This window comes from Penicillium nucicola (genome assembly GCF_028828085.1).
Source record: "Penicillium nucicola strain IBT 29836 chromosome Unknown utg000003l, whole genome shotgun sequence".
NCBI lineage: Eukaryota > Fungi > Ascomycota > Eurotiomycetes > Eurotiales > Aspergillaceae > Penicillium > Penicillium nucicola.
Window position 1 is genome coordinate 2,388,760 of NW_026643127.1, and position 23,668 is coordinate 2,412,427.

A 23,668-nucleotide genomic window follows, 5' to 3' on the forward strand; every position below is an offset into this window, starting at 1 on the left:
CGGTATCAAAACGGGGTTTTAGTAACGTTATTAAACAGTTTAGAGATTTGGCTACCCTTAACAGTCCATCAAACAGTATTTCACTACTCCTGTGATCACATTAAGATTCCACTTCTTTCCCTCTACTGTACAGTAATATCCTCCTAGAGGCTTGGGGATCCATTTCGCGGCTACTAGCCACATCGGGACATCAAAGTGGATTAATTCACGTCATGTTCGGACATTTCCTTGAATCCACTTTTCTCCGTGAACTACTGTAGACAGCTAACGCCCGCTCTAGGGATTGGTCTGCCGGATGGCAAAAACCAAGCTCTTGAGCTCTTGCACTGCCTCCGCCAAGCTTCAACGGGTAAAATTACAGATCCACACAAGTTTATGGTACTGACCCTGCCAAGGCCTGGTGAATCCAACGCATCATCTCTGGTGTTTGCTGTACGTATGCTAACCAGACGGTGGTTTATTAGCACGTCACAAAACAGGACTAGTCTCACTGGCCGAAAAAAGGGCGTTCATTTGATAGGGTCAAAGGAGTTCCCGGGGCCTGATTGGATGCTTTGCTTACTATACAGAGATACAGAGAGAGACCTGACCTGAGATGACTTGCTGCATAGTGTATTTTACCCATATCACCCACCTAGTCCTAATTTTTAATTGAAATCTGATTTGATTTATTTTGTCAGTTGCCCAAGATAAAACTAAAGTCGGTGTGGTGCCTACCATCACTGTTATATAAGGCTGCTTCCCTCAGGCTCTTTTGAGTGACTTCCCGATCTGGTTCTCATGCCCTGAACACCTTCACAACACCTTCACGTGATTCTTCGGGTTGCTCTCCCCAGAACACACTCAACATGTTGTCCACCTCCCATGATGATGAGGAGTTGGTCTTGCAACCGACTCCGTCCCGAATGCCATCCCAAATGCCATCCCAACCGTCGTCCCAACTGTCATCCCGAATGCCGTGGCAACAACCTCATCGTCCGGGGTCGATGACGTCGTCGGGGGGTTACTTAGGATCTGATCTTCGAGTGAGTCCTGATACAGACCAGGAAGCTACAGATGACTGATTTTGGATAGTATGCTCTGCACCCCTCCCAGTCCGGCATCCACTCTGAAGGAACGGGTCAAACGAGCGCCGAAGGAACCCAAGGTTGGAGCACACCTAATGACCCGGACCCTGGCGCTATTCAAATGGACAATTCTTTGCTGGATGATATCTCCGAGAGATATGCACCAGGGGAAGGAGGTATACCGCAATGTGTGGAGGTTCCCGGACTCGAGATCGACCCGAGTCAGCCTTCAGATGCCACTTTGTCTACCATCCAGTCTCGAGCAATGCTTGGTGCGCCAGACTCCAGTGACGCCATGCCACTTGCTCCACTGTCAATTCAGCAGGCCATGCGTCAGGTGATGATATCGGTGAACCAGGTGTCTCGCAATGATTACACTTCTGATCCAGTGTCTCAGGGGAACAGAGACCTTCAAGTACTCTACAGCTATCTAAATAATAATGGAATGCCGCCGCCACCATCCCAGTCTAATGTGTCATCCCAAAGGCGCGATAATGATGACAGACACAGGTGCCCGCTCTGCAGTTCAGGAAAGATTGTTAAATTTGGATCATTGAAGCGTCATCTCATTACTCATGAGATCTATCAATACCAATGGTGCTGCTATCATTGTGATCACAAAACTTTCCGACAGGATAGAGCAAATGATCACGAGCGGATTCACAAGGACAATCCGAATTTACATCATGTACCTCCGACTCGATACGATTTCCCAGTCCCTTTACACTGCTTTGGTTGTCCCAGAAATACATTTGACTCGTGGGAAGTTTTCTGGAAGCACATCAAGGACCACACCTTTATTTCTCGTTCCTCCGCCGGCCCTTCAGCCAAAGGTGGTTCAAGCCGTCGCGATTCACATGGGGGAGGGAACGGTGGAAATGCAAATGGCCCTGGCTATGGACCTTCTACAGCTGGCCCAAGCAACTACTTCGCACAGCAATCTCAAACCGGGAGTGACATCTATCCTAGTACATACCCCTATAGAGATTCCTCGTGGGCTCAAAATGGCAGTCATCGGCGACACTCGGCCTGGGATAGCCAGTCAAGCGTTGATCACCACCACGAGAGCGATCCCATGGCGGTTTCATATATTCCACAGGGACCCTTACTAGGGAGAGTCGACCGACATTCCAACGATCCCCGGACTTTCCAGAGCCCAGGATTACCGTTGGCAGACAAATCTGCAAAGCGGAAAAGAAAGGATAAACAGCCAATAAGTCAGGGTCCATCCAACCCCAGGAAATGTAGACGTTGCGACCATGATCTTTCCAATTGTATGAGATGCTGTCACACCATGGAGCCGATCAGTTCCTGCCACAAGTGTGATGGAGACTCCGCAGGAAATATCCAGGTTCAGGCCCCTGCACTGCTACCTGACCACAATCCCCAACGTCAACCACCTACCTTGGTTGAGCTTGATTTCGACGCAGGGTTGTCTTTTGGCAACTTCGAACAAGGCTATGAAACCCAGCATTATCCGTTTACCTCTGATCTCGAAGTCCAGTATTCCGGAGGGCAAACAGAAATGCAATTCTTTCCGAGTGAAACAGACACATTCGGCCCCGGTTCCAGCCTTCAAAACCCATTTGTTGGAATAGCAATGGTTGTCCCAGAGCCCCCATTGCTACAAAACTCTGGAATCATAGTCCAGGAGCCAATTTTTTTTGATTATGATCTCAACCTGCTGCAGAAAAAGGGGCTTGATTCACTAATTGGTCCGCGTCCCAAGGTCCAATGTGAAGAATACAGCCCCAAAGCCCCAGGTTGTCCTTCTTTCATTTCATTGTCAGATATTGCATCAAACACAAAGCAACCGCCAGCGACTCGCAAGACACCCAAGTCCGTGTCGCAATGCAACTACCCATATGTCAAACTTCACCACGTGCAGTGCGAAGCCCAAGCGGAAGCCAAAATGTCTCACCTCGAGCGTGTCAAGATGAAGTTTAAGATGTCCTCAGATGGACCGCAAGGCGGCCGTTCTCTCAAAATGCATGTTGAAGTCATCATAAAACTTCTCAGAATACGCTCAAAAGTCGCTGAGATGAGATCAAAGAAGAAAAAGAGAAGATTGCCTCTTCAGCCAACAGCCACTTCAGATGATGGCTACGACGCTGGGTCTGATACCGACTCCGCCAATGATGATTCTCTTGCTTCATCTCCTGGCGTTGGGATTGCACCGCTGATACAGTGGGAAGAGGTGGAAGAGCGGTCTTTCAGTTTTGATGTCAGCGAGTTTATTGACAACCTGTCTCAGTGGGGGAGTGGCATGGATTCGAACATGCGTCTGGACATGCTCTACTCAGACCCGCAACGGATATTGGACTTTATCTCCATCTACATCATGTTCAACTTCATATCAAAGTTGACGATGATCTAACGAATTCTGAGCCAGATGAGGGTCCCCACTTGATTGTCAGGGTTCCCACCATGAACCATCACGACTGTTTCTTGTTTTCTATTACTCTTTGGTTGGAGTTTCTTTCTTTCAATTTACGTTGTACTGGCGAATGTGGAGTCATGGGATCCATTCATTCGTGGAGTTGACACGCCATAATCATCATTTTGTCCTTACTTGCAGCGTGATATTGTTTTAATTATCTTCTTGCATGTCATGAGTTCAATCAATCACTTCAAGTTCAATTTATCTGTTGCAGTCCAACTATCATCGTAATGGCTTTTTAACAGGCGCTTCTGTATTCTCACTTTAACCTCAGATACTGTTCTTATCAGGCTCGATACCTTCTTGTTCGGTCTATCAACTAGGCGCTTAGTCGGCTGAGCAGTCCTCTCATTTTCCTATCTGCTTAACTCTCAGCCGAATCTCATTGACATCAATTCCACAGGACAACCGTGAATTGTACACATACTGAACAAGGGAGATCTACTCAAACCGCGAAGCCATACATGTTGCCATGCGTTATGGGAGGCATACTCCTATAAAACTTACACATTACATTTCCGAAATTGCACAAGATTGGTCCCAAAACGAACATCGTTTACACTGCGCCCCGTTTTCCCTACTCAGCCATAACTCCAGACCACCGCAATATACATCTCACTAGGCAAAAACACTGCCACTGTGGGCTCTAGGTGTCTAGTGCGACCTGATCTGCCTGGTCTTGGCTGCACTATCATTGGACGAACTTACAGGGGCCGTCACTCAGCCTTGTTTACGGAGCCTATCCATCAAAGTTGGGCATTAAGCATCCTTAGGGTTACATTTGGAGTTGGCAGAAGACGTCATTGTATCCGGCTGTATTCGGTGGAGGTTATGTAGTGTACAGTATTGTGCTGGTATTAAATGCAGGGGGGTATTAATGCAGTGAGTGCATAGCCTCACAGGTACGGTGCGAGATGTTTTCGAATACTGTGAGACGCCGACTCAGACCAAGTCGGTGCGGAATGTAGAGTTTGTTCAGATCAGCAGAGTTATCTGGTCAGTCTGAATCATGTACGAGATTGCGGGTGGATTATTGATCTTCTCCATAGTGAAGCGATCGATTTTACTGTGCAGCCAATCAGATTGGATCTTCGGAGCCTCAAGTGACACCTTAGGCACCAACTTTGATCGGAGTAGCACGTGTTCGCGTGGAATTCAGAAGGGAGTCCTAATTTAGCTACAGTTGGTAGTATGTTTTGAAAAAAGTATCCCATCGCTCACTTAAAAGCGGATGTGCCATGTAATATGCAAAGATTCAGTGATTTGTACAATAATCTCGTTAAGGTCGAGTTCCCGCTGGGTTGATAGCGCTGTACGCATACAAAATGTAAGACATTAATGAACAGCACATCATTCTTGTTACTTTGGATCAAATTTCCACATAGTTAATAGCGCTGTACACATACAAAAACTCAGATGAAACTGAAGCGCAAGGGAAAAAAATACCCAGATATTGTTCCTGATACACCATGAAAACGAAAAAGATAGATAGAAAGAACCGAGTCCCCATAGAAACCTGCACGCCCAGTTCCAGTCCTGTCTCATGGGTTCAAACATTGAAAAAGAAAAGCAGTAAGCATGGTCAGCTGCAGTCTCCCAGCTGTATTTCAGCTGTCTGCAGAGGATCCTCGAGGGATGTAGCTTGATCTTAGTTGCCCCTAGTCTTGGCGGCTTCGCTTGTTGCCATGGGGGTTCCAGGAGCCCTCGGAGGCGCCTCCCTGGCTGGCATTGTGGTTACCAGGATTGTTCTGGCCGCTTTGGTTGCCGTTAGTGGTGCCGTTGGAGTTGTTGTGGTTGAAATAGGCGTTGCCGGGATTAAATCCGGAGTTGGGTCCCTGGAAGCCCTGGCCTGTCAGGTGAAAAGAGATTAGCATTGAAACCTTAAGTGGGACGAGACAATCAACAGCTTACCACCCTGCATTCCCATGTTTCCACCCATGTTGCCCATCATAGGGTTCATACCTCCCATAGGATTCATCGGCATGCCACCCATTGGGTTCATACCGCCCATTCCCATCATACCGGGGCCGCCCATGTTTCCTCCGCGACCGCGCATCGCACCAGGGCCGCGCATGGCGTTGCCCATCATGTTGCCTCCGCGGTTGTTGTAGCCATAGTTTTGCATGCCCATTGGACCAGTCGGGAAACCGCCTTGGCCCATCATGTTGGGAGCAAAGTTGGGGACGTGGTTTCCGAAACCACCGCCACGGTTGTTGAAGTTGTTGCCCATTCCATTCATACCACGATTGTTGTAATTGCCTCTGCCACGGAAATTATTGCCCATGTTGCTGCTGTTGTTGTTGTTGTGGAAGTTACCGCCTCCTCCGGAATTGAAGCCGCCTCCGCGGCCACGGTCATTACGCATAGGGGCATCCTTAGGCAGAGTGCGGAATGGGTTCGAGTGAGGGCTGGTGTATTGGACAGGAAGCTTAAGAGCAGCGTCGTTGTCAATGCTGTGCTTGGTGGCAGTGGCTGCCTGTGGGTTGGTGAACTCGAGAAAGGCTTGTCTGTAGTCAATATATTAGTCTCATTGTTTCGAACTAAGGGGGTTTCATGCGTTGGAAGGTGATCTTACCCTTTGCTCTTGCCATTGACTTTGTGCTCACTGAAAGTCACATCCTTCAATCCTTGTTCGGCACCAGCGCGGTTCACCCAGCCCCGGATATCATCATCGGTTGTCCACCAGCTCATCTCTGAAATCAGCAGAGCGTTCGTAGCCGCGGGGTCAGTCGAACGACCGTCATAGTCTTTGCGCTTGGTGCCCTGAGGGGGTGTGGGAAGGGCATGCTCGGGATTCGGAGGAGCTGCCTGGTTGGTATTTTCGGGGGCAGACTGAGTCTGAGAAGGTGGCTGAGGAGTCTGGACGTTGTTGGGGGGCGCGGCTGGTTGGGGGTTAGCCTGAGGGAGGTTCTCCGGGGCATCAAGCACAAGATCGGAATCTTCATGCTTGAACTCAGCTGGTTCATTGGAACCACTGCCATCTCCGTAGATATCAATATCGAAATTGTCATCCTCACTGGCCATGATGATCTAGATCAGCGATCACCGTAGCAAATTGAAACTTGATAAATGTCTTCGATTTGCCTGTTATCTGATGTTCGATAATACAGGCTGGTCTTCAAAATGAAGGAATTGCACACGTCTGCAGACACACGACACCAATTAGCAAGGAAAGAAGGGAAAAAAGGCAAGAAAAAATATCGCAGTCAGAATCAGGCCACCAGAGGAGATGATAACCATATCAACAGCAAGGACTCATCTCCGGTCTCGTAACAAGAACAGATGGAAGGCAGCGGCCAAGAGCCCCCGAGAAGACACAGGGAGAAACATGTGGAATGAAGGCCAGTCAATACGTACATTCGAAGCTTGGTTGCTTCAAGGAAAGAGAATGCGCGTAGCTCGAAAGCCACGTACAGAGTTGCTTCCGTGCTGTCCGGAATACAGGATAAAGAAAAAAAGTGAAGAGACGAGAAACGGCCACAGGCAGGCGACGATTCCCGGCTGAAAGCGAGTGAGAGAAAAGAACAGAGAAGCAAGGTACACAACTGACGCTGCGCAACTGACAATACGCGATTGATTGACGATACTCAAGTAACGCCAAGTCGGGTTGAGAAGCTCGCAATCACAGTGAGTCAGTCAATCGCTTCAAGAAGGCAGCAGCAGTCAGTCGTGCGGAGAAGGGTGTAGAAAGTAAAGATATTGGGAGGGAGAGAGAGAAGGGCAGATGGATATAAGGCTGAGAGTGTGAGGAAAGAACCAGTGTGTCAAGTTTCCGTGCAATTCCGTCTGAATCTAGACGACATAAGCTGTCGTCTGCAATAGACTGGTCGCAAGGAGACGTCGGAGGTTGGAGCTAAGTTGCGCGCCGGACATTATTTAATCCGGCCCTCCCCCGGAACACCTGGTCTCTTCTTCTGGCCACTTCTCCTTTCTCTCCACACAACTTCCCATATCATCCACGATGTCTGAGACTTTCCAAGAACTTGCTGATATCCCTAAGGACTTTGTCCGGGAGGGCTCTCAATTCGTGCGCCGTTGCACCAAGCGTATGTCGATCCTCCATCCATCACAAGATGCTCGCTGACACTCGTGACAGCCGATAAGCGTGAATTCATCAAGATCAGCCAAGCAGTTGGCATGGGATTCCTTGTTATGGTATGAATCATTGGCGATTTTCATCCGGTTAATCGCAATATAACTGACATTGGCCACCAGGGAGCCATTGGGTACTTTGTCAAGCTGAGTTCGTTCTCCCATATTCGATCCTCGATCCTAGGCTCGCGTTTGCGCCTTGCCAAGTGCTTTGCATTAACATATCACAGTTCACATCCCTGTTAACCAGGTTTTGGTCGGCGGCGCATAAGCATCTCACACTTGCCGGTCCAACTCGAGGACCGAAGAGGCTATGTGCCTACAACACAGGGGGGTGTGGCAATCGACAGGACTGGGGCTGTTCCGCATTTTCATTGATTCCAGCTTTGAAATGAAGTATTGTTGACGGCGGAGTCTGTTAGCGGAGTTTGTTGGCGGCGTGGGGCGATTGGGGTTGACGGAATTGAGGCCAGAGGCGACGACGATGGTGAGATCGGTTTCCAACTTCTTAATTTCATATGCTGACCGAAGAGGTAGTGCATCTGAGATGCGGCAGTGCACTTTGATTGTGGCTAGTATTGAACAATCACCCCGGCGATTGTGCGCTCAATGAGACCTCGAGGCGACGACGACGATAAGATCGAGTTCCATTAAAATGGGCTTACATTGTGCCTACCAGAACGAAGGACCTCAGTCACATCTGACGACAAACTTGAAGCATATCGCGAACTTCTGACAAAAACTACACCTTATCTTCCCCACGCCGACAATACTCAGTCTCGTCCTAGTCTCTTCTGCTCCCCCTGGTGATATTTTTGAATTTACGTGGCACCCATGCCGCTTGGCGCTTTTTATTTGGAGATGCGATCGGAGGACAGTGTGATCGCTACCCATGAGATACCACCGTTTACGTATTTGTACCGATAGGGGTCCTTGTTTTGATACTTAATTGACACCTGACAAATTATCCCGTTTCCTTTGCTTTTTCTCCACGTGAAATTCGGGGATCATTCCTCCATATACGCATATATCCCCTGGAATGTGTATATACAAAGAGGGCTTGAACTGTTTTTGACATCTCTAGCATCCCGATCGGTGTTCTGGATTGGCCAGTGGCAGACCAATCGCTACGACTGTCAACTCAGGCGTCACATTGTGTTCATCAAGATCATCATTCCGGAGATGGGATACTAAGACAGAATAGACCATACACAGAGCATGCAAAAACGAGATACACTAAGCAGGACCTTAAACCCGGTCGAGTTGCTTTTATTGTACTGATAATATCACGAAGCAAGGCCGTCTCTTCCTATCTCACCATATATCTTCCTCCCCCTCCTCATGGATCTCCCAGCGGCGGACAGGCCGGCTCCGCAACGGACGTCGGGAATGCCTTGAAGCAGCGTTGTCTCGGTAATCGTTGAACTCGGGAACATATCGCAACTTATCATCATAGCTTTTGCCCACTGGAGGATCTCCTTCATCGTCAGTAGCACCAGCATTCCAGGAGTGTACGGTACATGTGCCGGTCGACAAGCCCCAGCCATTCCAAGAAGTTGCTGATACAGAATGAATATTAGCAATGTGCATCATCATCATCATCATCAATCAGGCTTGTACGTTAATCTTACCTGCTAGAACTGGTGTGTTGGGATGCCAGCTTGCATCTCGGACGCAAGTCCGCCAGAGCATCTCCCCACTCATCTCATACGCCGTCGCATACGCATCTGGATCTCGTGGTCGAGAGTTGATGGTTGCTTGTCCGACATTGATCGTCCCGGCAAGCGTGGCATCCATATTGTACACGTAAACTTGGCCATCCTCGCTACCGCTGTATACGTAACGCGAATTCGTGCTACCAGGCGGGGAGAAATGACAGCGGATCAAGGTCTTGAGCACATGGTGGCCCTGGAAGGTCACGACCGAGCAGTCACTCTTGGCGTTTCTGCGGTAAACCTCTGGATATGGCTCGAATCGGTAGTCGAATCCGGTTGTATAGTCTGTCGGGTCGATGTTCTCGATATCAGCGGACGTCATCATTTTCCGCAGATCCCAGAGCCTCATTGTTTGATCTTTGCTGTTGGATAAGACGTATCGGCCATCGCCTTTGCTGTCGACATATGTCAACCCCTCTGTGTGGCCCATGAAAGCACCGGCTTCGCGACCATCGCCCATTGAACGTCGATCCCAGACTCGGAGGGTTGTGTCGTCTGATCCGGAGTAGAGGATATGCGGTGATGAAGTATCGCCGTAGCACACAGCATTGACATGATGCTGATGTCGGTCTCGCAGATTCAAAACAGGCTGTTTCGTTTCCAGATCATAAACTATAACCGAGTCTTCTGATGTACCGGCGACAACCTCACGTCCATCTCCAGAGAATCGAAGAGACCATATCTGTTCAAAAATGGTTAGTTAGTCCGAAGTATGCAGGATGCATCAGAATAGGACATACTCCAAAGTGTGAAGTGCCAAAGCCCCGTCGCCTTCCTTGGCCTGGTACTGCAGAGAAATCTAGGACACTGGGGTCCGCGTCATCCTCGGGGTCTGTTGAGGCCATGTATGCTTGGCTTCTTATAGAGCTGTACACAAGGAATCGGTTGTCGGGGCTTAATGTCGCATCGGTGATTGTCCATTGGCCAAATGGATAGTCAACCGTTTTGTAATATTTCCAATCATATGGATTCGAAGTGTCATACATTCGAACCTTGAAGTCTTGAGCGCAGCTGAAAAAGAAATTACCGTCATCCGAAAATTGGCCCGAATAACTTCGCGAGTCATAGTGAATAATTCTGTCTGCAGTCGAGCTTGGAATCAAGCCCTTTGAAGAAATGGGTTAGCATCGTTCACTGTGACAAGCTTTCTGCATTTGAGGTGTACTTGACCTACCTGGGATATAGATTGATCAGCTCTTTTTTGGACTCCATGATTATCGATGCCCATTTCCCGCCATATCAAACCTGCTGTAAGACCTCTCTTGCGCTTTTTCAGCCGATCCACATAATATTGATTAGTTCCGAAGTCACCCTGTCCCATCAGTTTCACGCCCTCTGGATTGGGGACTGGGGGAAGTTTCGCGGGTTCTGCGAGCCGTCTTGCCCTAAGGCGATTTCGAAATATGGGTACATAGTCCTCATCGCTCTCCTCCTCCTCCTCTTCCATTTCTAGCTCCAGTTGTGCTTGATCTTCTAGCGGAACAGGCCACCCGTTAGAACTGAGAATGTCTTGTAACCCGCTGGAAGCAAGTAATTCGAAAAGCCGTGATGCCGGAACTGCAATGAATCAACAAGTGTTCAAGTGAGTTGATCTAGCTTTCTAGCAAAGCATACTTCTTGTATGTCCTCCATTCGGATCCCCCGGTCCCCCGCCCTCCACGTCATCTGCTGTGAGCTCTATCTGTATGTTTCCGATATTGATACGAGGAGCGTCTAGCAAATGGCAGGCATTAGAGATTCATTGTTTTCAATTCAGTGCATTTCATATTACCATCTGCGACTCCGAGATTCAGTTCTTCGTCCTCATTTGGCATGTCATCTTCCCATTCGTCACCGTCGGACGGCTCTAGTGCGGGGTGGTAGTCTGCGTCCAGCTCATCTTCTTCGAGCCATTCACGAGCAGGATGCCAGATAGCTTCTGACTCCCTGGGAGAGTCTCTCTCTGGTGAGCTCATTGTGGATGTGTAAGTTGCCCAGGTGGAAAGAGCAGGTCTTATCGATAATAGAAGTTCCGCTGTCAATTGGTCACCGCTCGCATTATGTCATCGGTGGATTGGTTTGTCCACGGGTATCTCCGACTTAACTCCGAGAGTGGAAGTAGACAATAATTTGATCTCTGTCTTGTCTACAATGTCTATATTGTCTCTATATTCCAAATGTGAAAGAGTTCCTGGATCCACTTAGGGCCTTTCCCGGACGTCCTTCGTCTGGCACCAACTTCTTTCTTGGCAATGCCAGCGAAAACCGTGTTTTCATACCCTGAGCCAATACTCTATCAGTCCCAATACGCTTGGAGTGATCATCGCTGCTGTCGTCGAACAAGGATGGTCAGTTGCTACGGACATGCCGTGTAGTCATTCATGCTAAGAAAGGAGCTACTTACGCGCTGTCATTGGGTGCTATGGTTTCGCCATTCCCTTCGGTAACATTTATACTGATCTTGAAGACTTTAAGACTATGACAACGCAAACATTACTGTTTCCGACAACTACGTATCTCTCAGATAGAGACAACCTGGATGATGGGTATGTGACCTATAAAATCGCGATCCCTCAAGGTATTAATGCTACCGCCGCCCACCACAGAAGTCATCCTCTGGCCCAACGAGCTCGTACTGTCGATGCGTTATAATCCATTCTAGCTGCCTTGGGTGTGAAGAAACACGACAATGAATCAAATCCTTGGAAGGCGCCAAAGACACTAGAAACGGACCGCTGCAGCCGTACTGGTCGTTTGCTAGGTCAAAGGGCGACAATTGTGACTATGCATCACAAGTCTTAGCTTAGCTAGTTATATTAGCTACAGCCAGTCAGAATAAGAGTCTTCTTTTTCATTTAAGCTCTGGTCCCTATGCATGCAGGAAGGGAAGTGTAGGGCTGTGGAAAACGTCAAAAGATAAGGTGAACGGATCAATCATTTGCCGAACCCCACTGATATGCGTCTCCAAGTTCCAACTGCTTTCTCCTCTTTGCTGTATTCACAAGATTAAGACGATCAGGCAGTCGCATTGAGCCATTTGAGTTTCCAGTTTACATTGACTAATATCCGATCATCTGGTCCCGATCCAAATAGCGAACGGCCTGTGTCTTCCCCAACCTCCCCTCCGCAACCCAACCCCCACCACAATGCAGTCCGTCCCCGAGTCCCGACAGCAGTCCTTCGAGGAAATCTATGGACCTCCCGAGAACTTCCTTGAGATTGAGGTGAGTCGCTTCATCAACAAGCGTAACCCCAGGCCCCCGAATCGCTCGTCCACGCCGATCTCCGGCGGGGTCATGTGCCCACATATCTTTCCTAACCACCTCTATACATCACTGTCGAGCAATATAAAGTTCCGATCAAGATACTAAACGAATCAACAGGTCCGCAACCCTCAAACCCACGGCACTTCGCGCAATATGTACACCTCGTACGAGATCGTGTGCAGAACCAACATCCCCGCTTTCAAACTGAAACATTCCGTCGTGCGCCGCCGGTACTCCGACTTCGAATACTTCCGCGATATCCTCGAGCGCGAAAGCACAAGGGTCACGATACCTCCACTGCCGGGCAAGGTCTTCACCAACCGTTTTAGCGATGATGTAATTGAGCACCGCCGCGAGGGTCTGCAGCGCTTCTTGCAGATTGTTGCCGGGCACCCTCTTCTGCAGACAGGCAGTAAGGTTCTGGCTAGCTTTATCCAGGGTGAGTTTGATGTTGTCTGCGCGGACTGGACATGGCGCTACCTAGAAAGACTCGAGTTGTGCTGACATGATATCATAGACCCCAACTGGGATCGCAACGCGTGGTAGATTACGATGGCGTTGATATTCTTTTTCCTCGTTTATGAGAAGCGAGCGTGCTTTCTTTTCGCTATTTTCTTGTTCCCACCCTCTATCTACCACTTACCTTTTCTCACTCCCCGCCTTGTCTCTCTACGACAGACATTCTTCGGCACTCGCGATTGAAAATGTGCACGGGCAGTTGTATGCTATGCGATGATCATTTTCTAGTTTTTTTATGCTCATTCGATAACCGAATTTGCCATTTATCTTCGTTGTACTGGGTGGACGGGCGCTTTTCCTGGGTTCCATGCTCCGCTTCGCAAATTTCTGTTTATCGTTGTCTTCTTTCAGCTTTGCTGTTCCATCTTGTGCATATTAAGAGCGAGTTGGTCTCCTTATGAATATCACCAAGTACATCTCTACCTCTTCACCATGAGACGTTAGACTTTTCAATTGGGTTATAAGACAACTCGAAAGAAAACAAGACTTTTGATTGATAGAAATTGTAGAGAGCCGTCGTGTACTGCGGGATATAGATAAAGGTCAAAAGGTCAGGAACAATAGCAAGAGCAAAAAAGAGAAGACAGATGAGATCCTCCGCCAAACACCCAGAATGTAAAGCAATAGAAAAACAACAGAAAACAAGATCGAAAAATAAGTGAAAAAAGGAAAAAGAAAAAGGATAGTAAAAATGCTTTCAAGTGAGGATATCCCAATTCATAGGAGCAAGCGTATTATCCTCCCAAGGTGTCTCAACCCCCGAAGATGTACCCGCGCCAGAGCCCTCATCCAAAGAGAATGAAAGCCCACCACCCCCAGCAGGTGGAAGACCCATAGAGTTCTCCAAGAACCCCTGAGGAAGCGGAGGCGGAGGCAAGAAAGCAGAATCCATAGGTCCGATATTAGACTGCTGACAAGGAGTAGCAGCATGACGACTCCTGGATGACAAATGACGCGGAGTGAGAATCGGCGTCGCTGCATTCGCATTCACCTTTGTTGGAGTTTGCTCGCGAGTAGCGACAGTAGTTGGCCTGGGCGTTGACCCTCCAGCCGGCGAGTTCTGACCAGAAGCCGAACCCGGACCTAGGCTTGGGCTTTGGGTCGTGAGTTTCTTGCCGCTCACGGAGCCGCCATCGCGATAGGCGTCTGGAAACTTTGTTCTGAATCTGTCGCGAAGGTCGGTTGATTTGCGGTGGCTTAGGTTCAGTCGCGCATCTTGCTGGATTAGGGTCCATTGAAATCCGTGGACTGCGTAGCCTTTCAGTAGGGCTTCGTCTTCGGCTGGAGTAAAGGGCCGTCGAGAGCGTCTTTTGGAATTCGTTACGTGCGGTTCTGGGATACCAAAGGATGCGAGGGCGATGGATGCGAGGCGAGATTTGTCCGAGGGCGCAGGAGTGCTTTGCTCCAATGATGGTGATTTTGATTGGGCGTTACTACTACTCCCAGCATCTGTATCAGGTGTAGGCGAGAGAGTGCTTGGGGTTGAGGATTTGTGTGGCTTAGTTGCTGGGCTTCCGGTACTGGAGGCTGGTTCGGAACTTTGACTCAGAGAATTTGGACGAGGAAGGTAGATCTTCCCCAGCGTTGTATCTGAGGGGTCTTTGGACTTAAGTAGGGCATTGGCCAGAGTGTCGTGGATTTGTTTCGCAGCTTCATTGGGGTCAGAAGCACTACAAAGAAATCAGTAATTTGATCTGATGAATCGTTGAGTTGAATACAATTACCGATAGGCCCATGGACATAGCACTCGAAATCTTAACAGAGCGAAAATTAGCATGCATAGGGGCGTTCATATACCACAAACGTACCTGTCTTTCAGATTCGAGGCAGACCTCTGATTAAACTCCAGTTCTGGTTGAGCAAGGATAGCAGTCCAATTTCCAATACCACACTTGACCACACCCCGAAGGAGAGCAGTCGTTTCCTCTTCGGTCCACATCCTCATGTTCTTACGGGATCGACCACGAGTTTTCGGGGGAATAGGCGCTTTCTCTTTCGGCGCGAGAGGCAAGTCACTGCTCTTGGGAATCTCTGCATCACGGATTGCCGGGTCAATTTCGTTCGTATCCAAAAGATTGGTAGGTTCGATGTTGTTGTCATTATCATTATGAACATCATCATTCTCATTGAGCGAGGTCCTGAGAATCTCTTCTAGTCTTGTATCTCTTCGCTCTACTGGCTGGTCATCAGCGGTCACATTCTGAGCAGAGGTTAAGACTCCGGGATCAATGGAAGCATTGCGCCCAGATGGCTTGTTCAGAAGCTGGGAAATATTAGACCCAGCCTCGATAGGTGGAAGAAGTGCAGCATTAGGTGGCGGCTCGTTCAGTCCATTCAATATAGCAAATGGTCCAAATGGAGGAGGTCGTTGTTCCTTCTGGGCCTGCGGAATTGGCAACTGTAAATGCTCGCTGAATGAATCGGCCTGGAGATCCAACCGGCGACGCTTGCGGGGTCCTTGAAGCGCATCGTCATCGAAAGAAGATGAGAACGGGAATTTCTCAAGTGCACGAAGGTTCACAAAGGCTGGAAGAATCGGTCTCGGCAGTCGTTCAACACTTGACTGTGAGTCGGCAGAAAGTTCGGTCTTCCTAGTCCGCGCAGCATTGAGGAATTCTGTCACTGTTGGTAGATTTGTTTTGGTATTTGCAGGGACTGTTCCATTGTTCTTATTTCCCTTGGATATATTATTCTCTCGAGCACCACTGGCATTGGGTTCGAGAGGTGATGGGACGCTTAGGGTTCGGGAGGAAACTGGTTCTCGTAGAGGGGCGATACGAAGAGAGAGTTGGGGGAGTTCGCGGAGAAGTGATTCATCTAGAGGACGCAGTGCACTAGACAACTCCATTGCAGTATGCTAATCACGAAAACATTGCCCTCATCCTGTGAGAAAGTGCAAGTAGATGTAAGTTCCGGCCGGTTGGATGTCACGATAAGATACGATAACGTGGGCGGTGTCGGCTGTCAGTAAAGGCGCGCATACGTCAGCGTCTATCGCCCTGAGGATCCCCTGACGATTGCTTCTGGCAACTGACTTTCTCAGGGTGATTTCACTTCTCTACCGTCCCATTCGCTACTTGAAACTATCTGGAATTCATTGCAGCTACCTGCAAAGTAAGTGCATGTATCCAAGTACCCTGCATTGCAGCAACCCATGAGCTTCGTCCTGCAGACCGCTCCGAGCAAATTCCAGCCAAGACCAAAAGAAGCTCCTCAGAAGCAGAAATAAAAGATTGACAAAGCTGCAGATCCTCAAAAATGCCCACCATCTTCCCAACATGGCCACACATCATCTTCGGCATCCTGGAGCCCATCTCACTGTACGTAGAACCAACAATACATCCAGCCCACACCATGACCGACAACTAACACATCCCATGATCCATGCAGGGCTCTCGGCAGCGTCTTCCCACTATATGACCTCCAAGGCTTCATAGCCGGCCAAACCCCCAATGTCGCCTCCCCACCAACCCTTCACCCCAGCAGCGTCGCCCTCGCCTACCAACTCGGCAATGTGTACTCTCTACTCTTCCTCGTCGGCGTGGGTGTCTGCTACACAACAACCGAACCTCGCGTGCTACGCAACTACCTGATCAGCCTCGCCATTGCTGATGTAGGCCACGTCTACGCCACGTTCCTGGGCATGGGCTGGGACGCGTTTGCGGATGTCGCGGCGTGGAATGCTCTGACGTGGGGTAATATCGGAGCTACGGCATTCCTGTTCGTCAATAGGATCGCTTATCTCCTAGGTGTGTTTGGATATGCACAGGCGCCTAAGGCGGCTGCCAAAAGAGAGTAGGGTGTGCTGCTGCTACGTTAGTTGGCGGAGTTTCGTGTGGTCTTTCCTCTGTTTCTCTTCTTTTCTTTATTTCCCTGGAGTTAAAAAAAAGTATCTGTCGTGGATTATGCTTCTCGTGATGTGTCGGTCTGCATATAACAGCGGTCTATATTTGCGTCTTGCTATGACTAAGTGTGGCTCCTCGGATGCAATGGGTGCCATTTGATTTGTAGGGTTTCTATCAAAATGACAGGGTATTAAACAGGAAAGCGTGTGAGCTGCATTACTGTCATGGAGCACTACAGGCCGGATCAACTCGATAACAAAGCCCTCGGCGCTACGGTCAAGACGGCAGGTCCGATCCTGGGCTTCAGGAGATCCAATGAGCTTTGTTATGCAACCTTGTATATAATAACCCTGCCATTGACTCTGACCAAAGCAAAAAATGAATCGAAAAAAAAGGAAAAAGAGAAAAAGAGAAAAAGAAAAAAAGAAACCACACAAAGAAAAAGAAAGCACATTAGCATAATGCAACGCCGGACTCCCCGGTACTGCTGGACGCTAGCATGGGGTATATTAAAGTAGAAATACAGATCATAATCGAAGCATTCGAAGGACAGTAAAATCGAGGAGACAGCCGCGGTGGCCGAATATTTGCCAGGGAAACATACATCAACGCATCGAAATTGGCCCGGGGGAGACAAACAAGTGCTCTTGAAACGAGTTCCACACACACTTCCTTTCTCACCTACGTCTACCCACAAACCCCCCCCCCTTGGTCTTTGGTCCGGTCTCGCCACCTGCAGCCACACCAGCCAAGCACATACCCCTGTAGCATTCTCTCAAAGGAGAGACATAAGCAAATTGTTTTGATCTGATGACTATTCTTTCCTTTTCAGATTGTGGTATACTCATCGGGTTCGTTGCAGGTATTGGAAGATGGGCTGGAGAACGGACTCGTCGGTTTGCTTGTATTCGCGAAGATGAGGGACCAGGAAAGGGATCCCGGGGTTTCTGCAGTAGTGTTTCCGGTACGAGGCGTAATTTTGGACTGGGTTCAGGAGGAGGCCGATTTCAGGGGGCGTCAGGGCTTCCAAGGTGATAGTTGGTCCGTCAGCTTGCATGGTCGAGACAGTGTAGTTATAGAGACCATTGAGGATTGCCGTAAGGGAATGGTAATCGCGGGTTGCGAGGAGATTCTATCGTTGTATCGTTAGCCAGGGGTCTTTACTGTAGAAGTTGGGGGTAACGGTGTGAGCAAAAAGACTTACCTGTGTGCATTCTTGGATATGAGGGATGAGATCTGGAAGCGCCGAGCAGCATTCCCAGACAGAGATGCTGAGTGTTTGCCAATGCCGAATCAACTTTCCTACCACGGCGTCCTCTGCTACGAGGTTCTGCCTGGTCATTTCGGCGAAATGATGTTCATCCAGGGCTTTTAAACTGCGGGCTAGATCGGACCCAGATGTCGATATGAGACAGTCCTCTAGAAAGGGAATCGAGGTGTTAAATGGCTTTTTCCAATCCATACTTGAAGCATGCATGTATTGTCGTCGGAACCGGACTGCTAGCACGCTCAGCATTTTCAGCATAGCGGCGAGTCTACCGGTTTCATCCTTGAACAGACGCTGAATCGGGCCAGCGACGAAGTCAAATCCAGCATTTGGTCGGGCCAGGTTACTGTTCTCAGGTCGCACAGCCAGCAAGGACTGTACCAGTGCTCGATGCGCGAAAGGACTGCGCGACCGAAGATGCTGGAATAGTCAGCGTGTGATCTGGAAAGTACTAAAGTCGAACTGAGAGGTTAGATTCACACCTTCTCGACCTCGGTGTATAGAGGTATAGTCTCGGGGTAAGCCTTCAAATGTTCCAAGAGAATGATGTATAGAGCCGTGTGCTGTTGTAGAAACCACTCGACTTTAATGGCCCGGTACCCAAGAGAAGCGCGTACCAGCTCTTCAAAGTCAATCTGTCTGAATTGAAAATGACTCTCGGTCTCAATAGCCATGGCGATTGTCCGGGCATCGTGAGACGGGGTTGATTCTAGCGGAAGCCAACTCCAGGGAATCGGGTCAAAAGGAGCGATACTGGACCGGCGCAGTATTTCTTCCACTCTCTGCATGTGTGAGAGACTGCCCAACAGTTGATGCTCATGGGGTTGAGACATGGCAAATAAAAAATTATCAATCGTATCAAGCCGACGAGCGCGAAGTGAGGTTCGCGGGAAATTCTCGTCGCTAAAGAGTCCAAATCGAATGAGCCGACTAATCTCCAGAATATCAAATGCCCAAAATACCGGCGTCGCTTCATCTTCCCACCAGCGATAGGATATGAAGAAGGCCGGAATCTCCACGCTCAACTGGAAGATGGGCTGGTACGAAGGACCCGATTCCGACGCCATCACGAACATTTCCAAGAGAAAAAGATGTAGAACGGACTCTCGACTCTGGACTCTTTGTATTCACGAGCGCTTCATTAGGTGCTCAGGTGACACGAACGTCCAGGTGAAGAAAACACGGCAAGTCTGGTCAAGGCCACACACGGTAAGGGTGATTGGCTTACAACATCAGGTTTTTCTCCACGTTAGATTTGGGAATGGTCTAATTTCCCTGGAAGTCCCGAAGGTCAAGAAGGCGAAAGGGGGTTGATCGGAAGGCTTCTAGGCTTGAATCCTACCCGTTGGGCTGCAGATGGTTCGGTTATCAATATGACAAGTGAGAGGATGATTGTTCAATCGGTTGGGGGATTTTGAGGAGCGGTCAACTCTTAAGTAAATTACGATGAGATCAGAGGTCGATCTCGAAGTCTCTTCGAAATGCGATACACCGCTGAAGTTTGTCTCTCGTGGGAGAGGCAAACTCTATGGAATGATATACTCCCCAGGCTGCCTCCTATTTTACAACCATTACACCGCTATCTTGAAAACAGGGAGTGTCCCCCCAAACCCCAATCATTGATTCCAAATCTATCATCGATCCAAGCCTGGAAATCTCAACGTGCCAAAACCCAGGGCCGAGGAACTGGGTTGCGGATAGCTCGGTAGATCCACGCGTGTCTGAGTTTATGGGGACAGAAAGGGTTTCAATCCCCCTTCATTGTCAATTGGAAGTATAGAACCTGTGTTCTAGACCCAAATGTTAACAATCCCATTATCGCACACGTCTCAAGCCGGCTCTCAGATCGCCCTCAGCTGATCGGAGGATTCGTCGTGCATTTTAATGCATTCTACCCCAGCATCAGCATTCTTTTCCTCGCAGCATTGGGCTGAAGGGCAGAAATACAGTAGTTTCCCTAGACTACTCCAGTCAATTCCAGCCTCGAAATGCAGGGAGAGAGACAGAACCACAGGCAATATTTTCCTTCTCCCCCCCCCCCCCTGTTCTATCATTCACAGTGGCAAAGTGGCCCCCTTACCACTAACCGCCACACATACATACACCCCCCTACTCCATTACCCCCTAAAAAGGAAAATCGCTTATTTCCCTGTTGCAACCGATGATCAGAACACCAACAGATTGCGACCCGTTCCAACGGCACGGCGCTTGGGTCCGGAGACCTTTTCCAGGTGGAGACGGAACGAACGTGGGAATGGAGTGAGTTTGGATCTATCAGATTGGCTCCTATACTCCGTATAGCCTTGAGCCTTGATAGGACCATCGGAGAAAAAAAAAAGAAGGGGGGATGAGAGTCATTCTCAGGAGAGGTGGAATATAATTCCGCTCTTCCCTACTGTGTCTATCCCCGTTACTCTCGCTTTCTCTTTCTCTCTCTCTCTCTCTCTTGTTATGAGATTATGATCTGATATCATACCCATTCCCAGGAAAACGAGTCACCAATTACTGTAGCACGGCCCACGGCCCGACCCTCCAATTCCAAGCGATGTACCCGTTCTCGGAGCTCATACGCCGATCGCCCGCAATCGAAGCAAAGCACTCTGCAACCACGGGATCAAACGGTTAGAAAGAAGTGCCGACATCTCCACACGGATTCGGTCGTTTTGGCACCGGAGAACAACCTTGTTCTCCGTCTCGATTCCGCCTGCTCCGGGGACATGACCAGCTGGCTCTAGTACAAGAACGTCACTGTACAGTACTGTTCTTCCCCCTTCCCCGATCCTGATCTGAGCTATGATCCCGGTCCCCATTCTGCGCCTTGGCTATATCGAGAGTGCACGCCATTATGTGCAAGTTCGACGGCACTTGTTAGATTGATTGGATTTGAACCCACGATCACGGAGAATGTCGGCAATCGATTCGATCTGCTTCTTCGCCCTCGATGCGCTTACTCCTTATCGGGACGTTTTCTTTCCACTAGTTTATTTCATGCACTGGTTCCTTTTTTTCTTGTTCGTGGCCTACGGTACAGTGCTGAATAGTACGCCTGCTGTTTGTTCGTCCAATGATACCGCGCGATCGTAGCCACTCTAGTACATCATGATCGTCGCTATGGGACGTACAGCAGTCCACCATTTACTAGACTGGGTTGGCAGTTTCGCCGTCGACAGGTCGGAGTTACATTGACTTCTATGTACATCGGCGCTGATCATCTCCGCGAATTACGTATACCGAATGAGGAAGATCTTCCCCCTCTTGAGCATACAGCTCGATAGTCTTCGGCTGGGGCTTGCTGTCATAGGTATGTCAAGCTGCTGATTCATGGAGGAATTGCCTTATCTGTAGTCTATATATTGATCGCCATCCACAGACTCGGTCTGGCTGGCTCGGAGGTGGACACCGTGTTTACTACGTATCGCCTGAGAAGTTAATCTATCTGTTTACTCAAGTCCAGTCCATGTCATATCCAAGACTCCGCGTAATTTCATGTCTAGCTTTAGGTTGTTACCGCTTCGGATATGCCGAGTTTAAAAGGCTATTGTTGGCTATGGAACGGGTTTCGCCGGGGATATAAATATATCGAGCTGAAGTGGAGGGCGCAGGACATGAGGGTACAGTACGAGCTGGACTTTCAGCTGCAGATATTGCATCTTGGGTCTCGATGCTGTTATTGGATTGGGTTGCGTTCTGGGCTTGCATTAGTGTCTGGTTTTATATGGACCTGAAGCTGGTGGACTGGACTATTGCTAAAGATGGGCTGGGGGATTACGAGCATGCTGGCAATCTCGTAGGCGAAGGACATCGAAGGGGGGAGCGGTGGTGGCCTAAGTATTGACTAACTTGCAGTACAACTCTTCAGATCTTCACTAGAGCAACGGTTCGAATAAGGCGCTACAGAACCAATTCAATGACATAGTTGAGACAGACAGGTTGAGATCCAAGGAAGCCAAAAGAATACGGTCATTAAATCATTTGAAAAAGAGGTAACGTTAAAATGGTATCATATCACTCGGAAACGGGATAGTCATCCCATCCCAGTTTTGTTTGCTATGGTTTCGAACCTACGGAATGATGTATCCCATAACAAGACAAGACGCCTGCTTCCCAGCTACAGTTTTTTACTTGTTTTTGTCCGGCTCACCAAAGCCCCAATGTCAGAAGACATTTAGTTGGCAATGGCGGTGGCACGGCGGCGGTCACGCTCCTCAGCAATGGAGAGCTTGACACCCTTGCCCTTGGGCAGGGAAACCCAAGGCTTCTCCTGTCCGATGACGAAGACGTTGGACTCGCGGGTAGCGAAGGTGTTGTCAATAGCGTCCTTGACGTGGACGATGTTGAAACCACCATCGTGGCGCTCACGGTGAGTGACGACACCAACACGACCCATGTTGCGACCACCAGTAGCCATGATGACAACACCGGTGTCGAACTTAACGAAGTCAACGATCTTGCCGGTGGCGGTCTCGACCTTGACAGTGTCGTTGACCTTGATGGCAGGGTCGGGGTAGCGGATGCTGTGGAGAGAAACACGCGTTAGCAAAACCTTGTTCATATCACAAAGGATCTTACTGTTTCCAGAAAGAAGGAACAGATGTTCCAAGTTCTCATGTTGTCCTCCGCCGATCAACCAAAGCCTGGTCCAACGACTGAATGACACGGAACTTGTGGAGAGTGAACTCACGTTCGCGCATCGTGCGTAACCAAGAATGGGATCCCGCCCTTGCCGAGCTGAACACGCTTGACCTTGCAGAGCTTGAACTCGGCCTCCTCAGCCTGGATGCGGTGGACGGTGAAACGGCCCTTGGTATCGTAGATGAGACGGAAGTGCTCGCCGGTCTTCTCGAGAGAGATGACGTCCATGAATCCAGCGGGGAAGGTGGAGTCGGTGCGGACCTTGCCGTCGACCTTGACCAGACGCTGCATCAGGATGGCCTTGACCTCGCGACCGTTCAGGGCGTACTTGAGACTATCGCGCAATAAATGTCAGCTGTTGTTCGTGGATGTCGGACTAGTTTCGAACTCGTACCGGTTACGGATGAAGACAATCAGGGGAAGGCAGTCCCGGAGCTTGTGGGGACCGGGGGAGGCCTTGGGAGCATAGGTTCCGGACATCTTGTCCAGGAGCCAGTGCGAAGGCGCACTAAGGCGCTTCTGGTGCTTCTTACTGTGAAAGCATTGCTGTTAGCGATATAATTCATCAAATGAAGATTTTTCTCCATCTGGGTTGCAGCAAGACACTGGCCGAAATCGCGTCCGGGTGGTCGACGAAGCCAGTATGCAGGCGCAATAGACAGAGGATAATGGCAGAAGACTTACGGTCCGCGAGCCATTTTGACTGATTTGTCGACGGTAGGTAAGTGGTCGGAGTGTCGCGATGAAAGAGAAGATCAGGGCCGAGAAATGCTAGGTGATAATACGGGTTTCGCTTAGCGGTCAGTGATTGTGTGGGCTAGCCCTAGCCCCAGCTAGTCCTGATTG

General features: G+C 49.3%; 10 protein-coding genes across 10 annotated transcripts; 5 read left to right on the top strand and 5 right to left on the bottom strand.

The window, feature by feature from the left end:
- Window positions 1-848: 848 nt before the first annotated feature.
- On the top strand, window positions 849-2,179 carry N7511_004451 (uncharacterized protein; the record flags this gene model as incomplete). The annotated part of the gene is made up of 3 exons (XM_057126876.1): window positions 849-1,025; window positions 1,075-1,577; window positions 1,627-2,179. The coding sequence occupies 3 exons, from the start codon at window positions 849-851 to the stop codon at window positions 2,177-2,179; spliced, it is 1,233 nt and encodes a 410-aa protein (XP_056985766.1).
- A 182-nt stretch (window positions 2,180-2,361) lies between these two features.
- On the top strand, window positions 2,362-3,444 carry N7511_004452 (uncharacterized protein; the record flags this gene model as incomplete). Its single annotated transcript, XM_057126877.1, has 1 exon — window positions 2,362-3,444. One exon carries the CDS (start codon window positions 2,362-2,364, stop codon window positions 3,442-3,444), a length of 1,083 nt encoding a protein of 360 aa, XP_056985767.1.
- Window positions 3,445-5,165: 1,721 nt separating this feature from the next.
- N7511_004453 (uncharacterized protein) lies at window positions 5,166-6,531 on the bottom strand (the record flags this gene model as incomplete). The annotated part of the gene is made up of 3 exons (XM_057126878.1): window positions 5,166-5,356; window positions 5,419-6,014; window positions 6,083-6,531. 3 exons carry the CDS (start codon window positions 6,529-6,531, stop codon window positions 5,166-5,168), a joined length of 1,236 nt encoding a protein of 411 aa, XP_056985768.1.
- Window positions 6,532-7,468: 937 nt separating this feature from the next.
- On the top strand, window positions 7,469-7,870 carry N7511_004454 (translocon subunit SSS1; the record flags this gene model as incomplete). The annotated part of the gene is made up of 4 exons (XM_057126879.1): window positions 7,469-7,553; window positions 7,604-7,662; window positions 7,723-7,750; window positions 7,830-7,870. The coding sequence occupies 4 exons, from the start codon at window positions 7,469-7,471 to the stop codon at window positions 7,868-7,870; spliced, it is 213 nt and encodes a 70-aa protein (XP_056985769.1).
- A 1,043-nt stretch (window positions 7,871-8,913) lies between these two features.
- Window positions 8,914-11,269, bottom strand: N7511_004455 (WD40 repeat domain-containing protein; the record flags this gene model as incomplete). The annotated part of the gene is made up of 6 exons (XM_057126880.1): window positions 8,914-9,158; window positions 9,231-9,996; window positions 10,055-10,420; window positions 10,489-10,871; window positions 10,929-11,027; window positions 11,086-11,269. The coding sequence occupies 6 exons, from the start codon at window positions 11,267-11,269 to the stop codon at window positions 8,914-8,916; spliced, it is 2,043 nt and encodes a 680-aa protein (XP_056985770.1).
- A 1,170-nt stretch (window positions 11,270-12,439) lies between these two features.
- Window positions 12,440-13,105, top strand: N7511_004456 (sorting nexin-3; the record flags this gene model as incomplete). Its single annotated transcript, XM_057126881.1, has 3 exons — window positions 12,440-12,517; window positions 12,677-12,998; window positions 13,077-13,105. 3 exons carry the CDS (start codon window positions 12,440-12,442, stop codon window positions 13,103-13,105), a joined length of 429 nt encoding a protein of 142 aa, XP_056985771.1.
- Window positions 13,106-13,775: 670 nt separating this feature from the next.
- N7511_004457 (telomere repeat binding factor family protein) lies at window positions 13,776-15,926 on the bottom strand (the record flags this gene model as incomplete). The annotated part of the gene is made up of 3 exons (XM_057126882.1): window positions 13,776-14,748; window positions 14,803-14,832; window positions 14,887-15,926. 3 exons carry the CDS (start codon window positions 15,924-15,926, stop codon window positions 13,776-13,778), a joined length of 2,043 nt encoding a protein of 680 aa, XP_056985772.1.
- A 410-nt stretch (window positions 15,927-16,336) lies between these two features.
- Window positions 16,337-16,877, top strand: N7511_004458 (uncharacterized protein; the record flags this gene model as incomplete). Its single annotated transcript, XM_057126883.1, has 2 exons — window positions 16,337-16,398; window positions 16,469-16,877. 2 exons carry the CDS (start codon window positions 16,337-16,339, stop codon window positions 16,875-16,877), a joined length of 471 nt encoding a protein of 156 aa, XP_056985773.1.
- An 890-nt stretch (window positions 16,878-17,767) lies between these two features.
- Window positions 17,768-19,266, bottom strand: N7511_004459 (uncharacterized protein; the record flags this gene model as incomplete). Its single annotated transcript, XM_057126884.1, has 3 exons — window positions 17,768-18,055; window positions 18,128-18,610; window positions 18,673-19,266. 3 exons carry the CDS (start codon window positions 19,264-19,266, stop codon window positions 17,768-17,770), a joined length of 1,365 nt encoding a protein of 454 aa, XP_056985774.1.
- A 3,089-nt stretch (window positions 19,267-22,355) lies between these two features.
- On the bottom strand, window positions 22,356-23,520 carry N7511_004460 (40S ribosomal protein eS4; the record flags this gene model as incomplete). Its single annotated transcript, XM_057126885.1, has 4 exons — window positions 22,356-22,704; window positions 22,872-23,156; window positions 23,217-23,354; window positions 23,507-23,520. 4 exons carry the CDS (start codon window positions 23,518-23,520, stop codon window positions 22,356-22,358), a joined length of 786 nt encoding a protein of 261 aa, XP_056985775.1.
- Window positions 23,521-23,668: the final 148 nt, after the last annotated feature.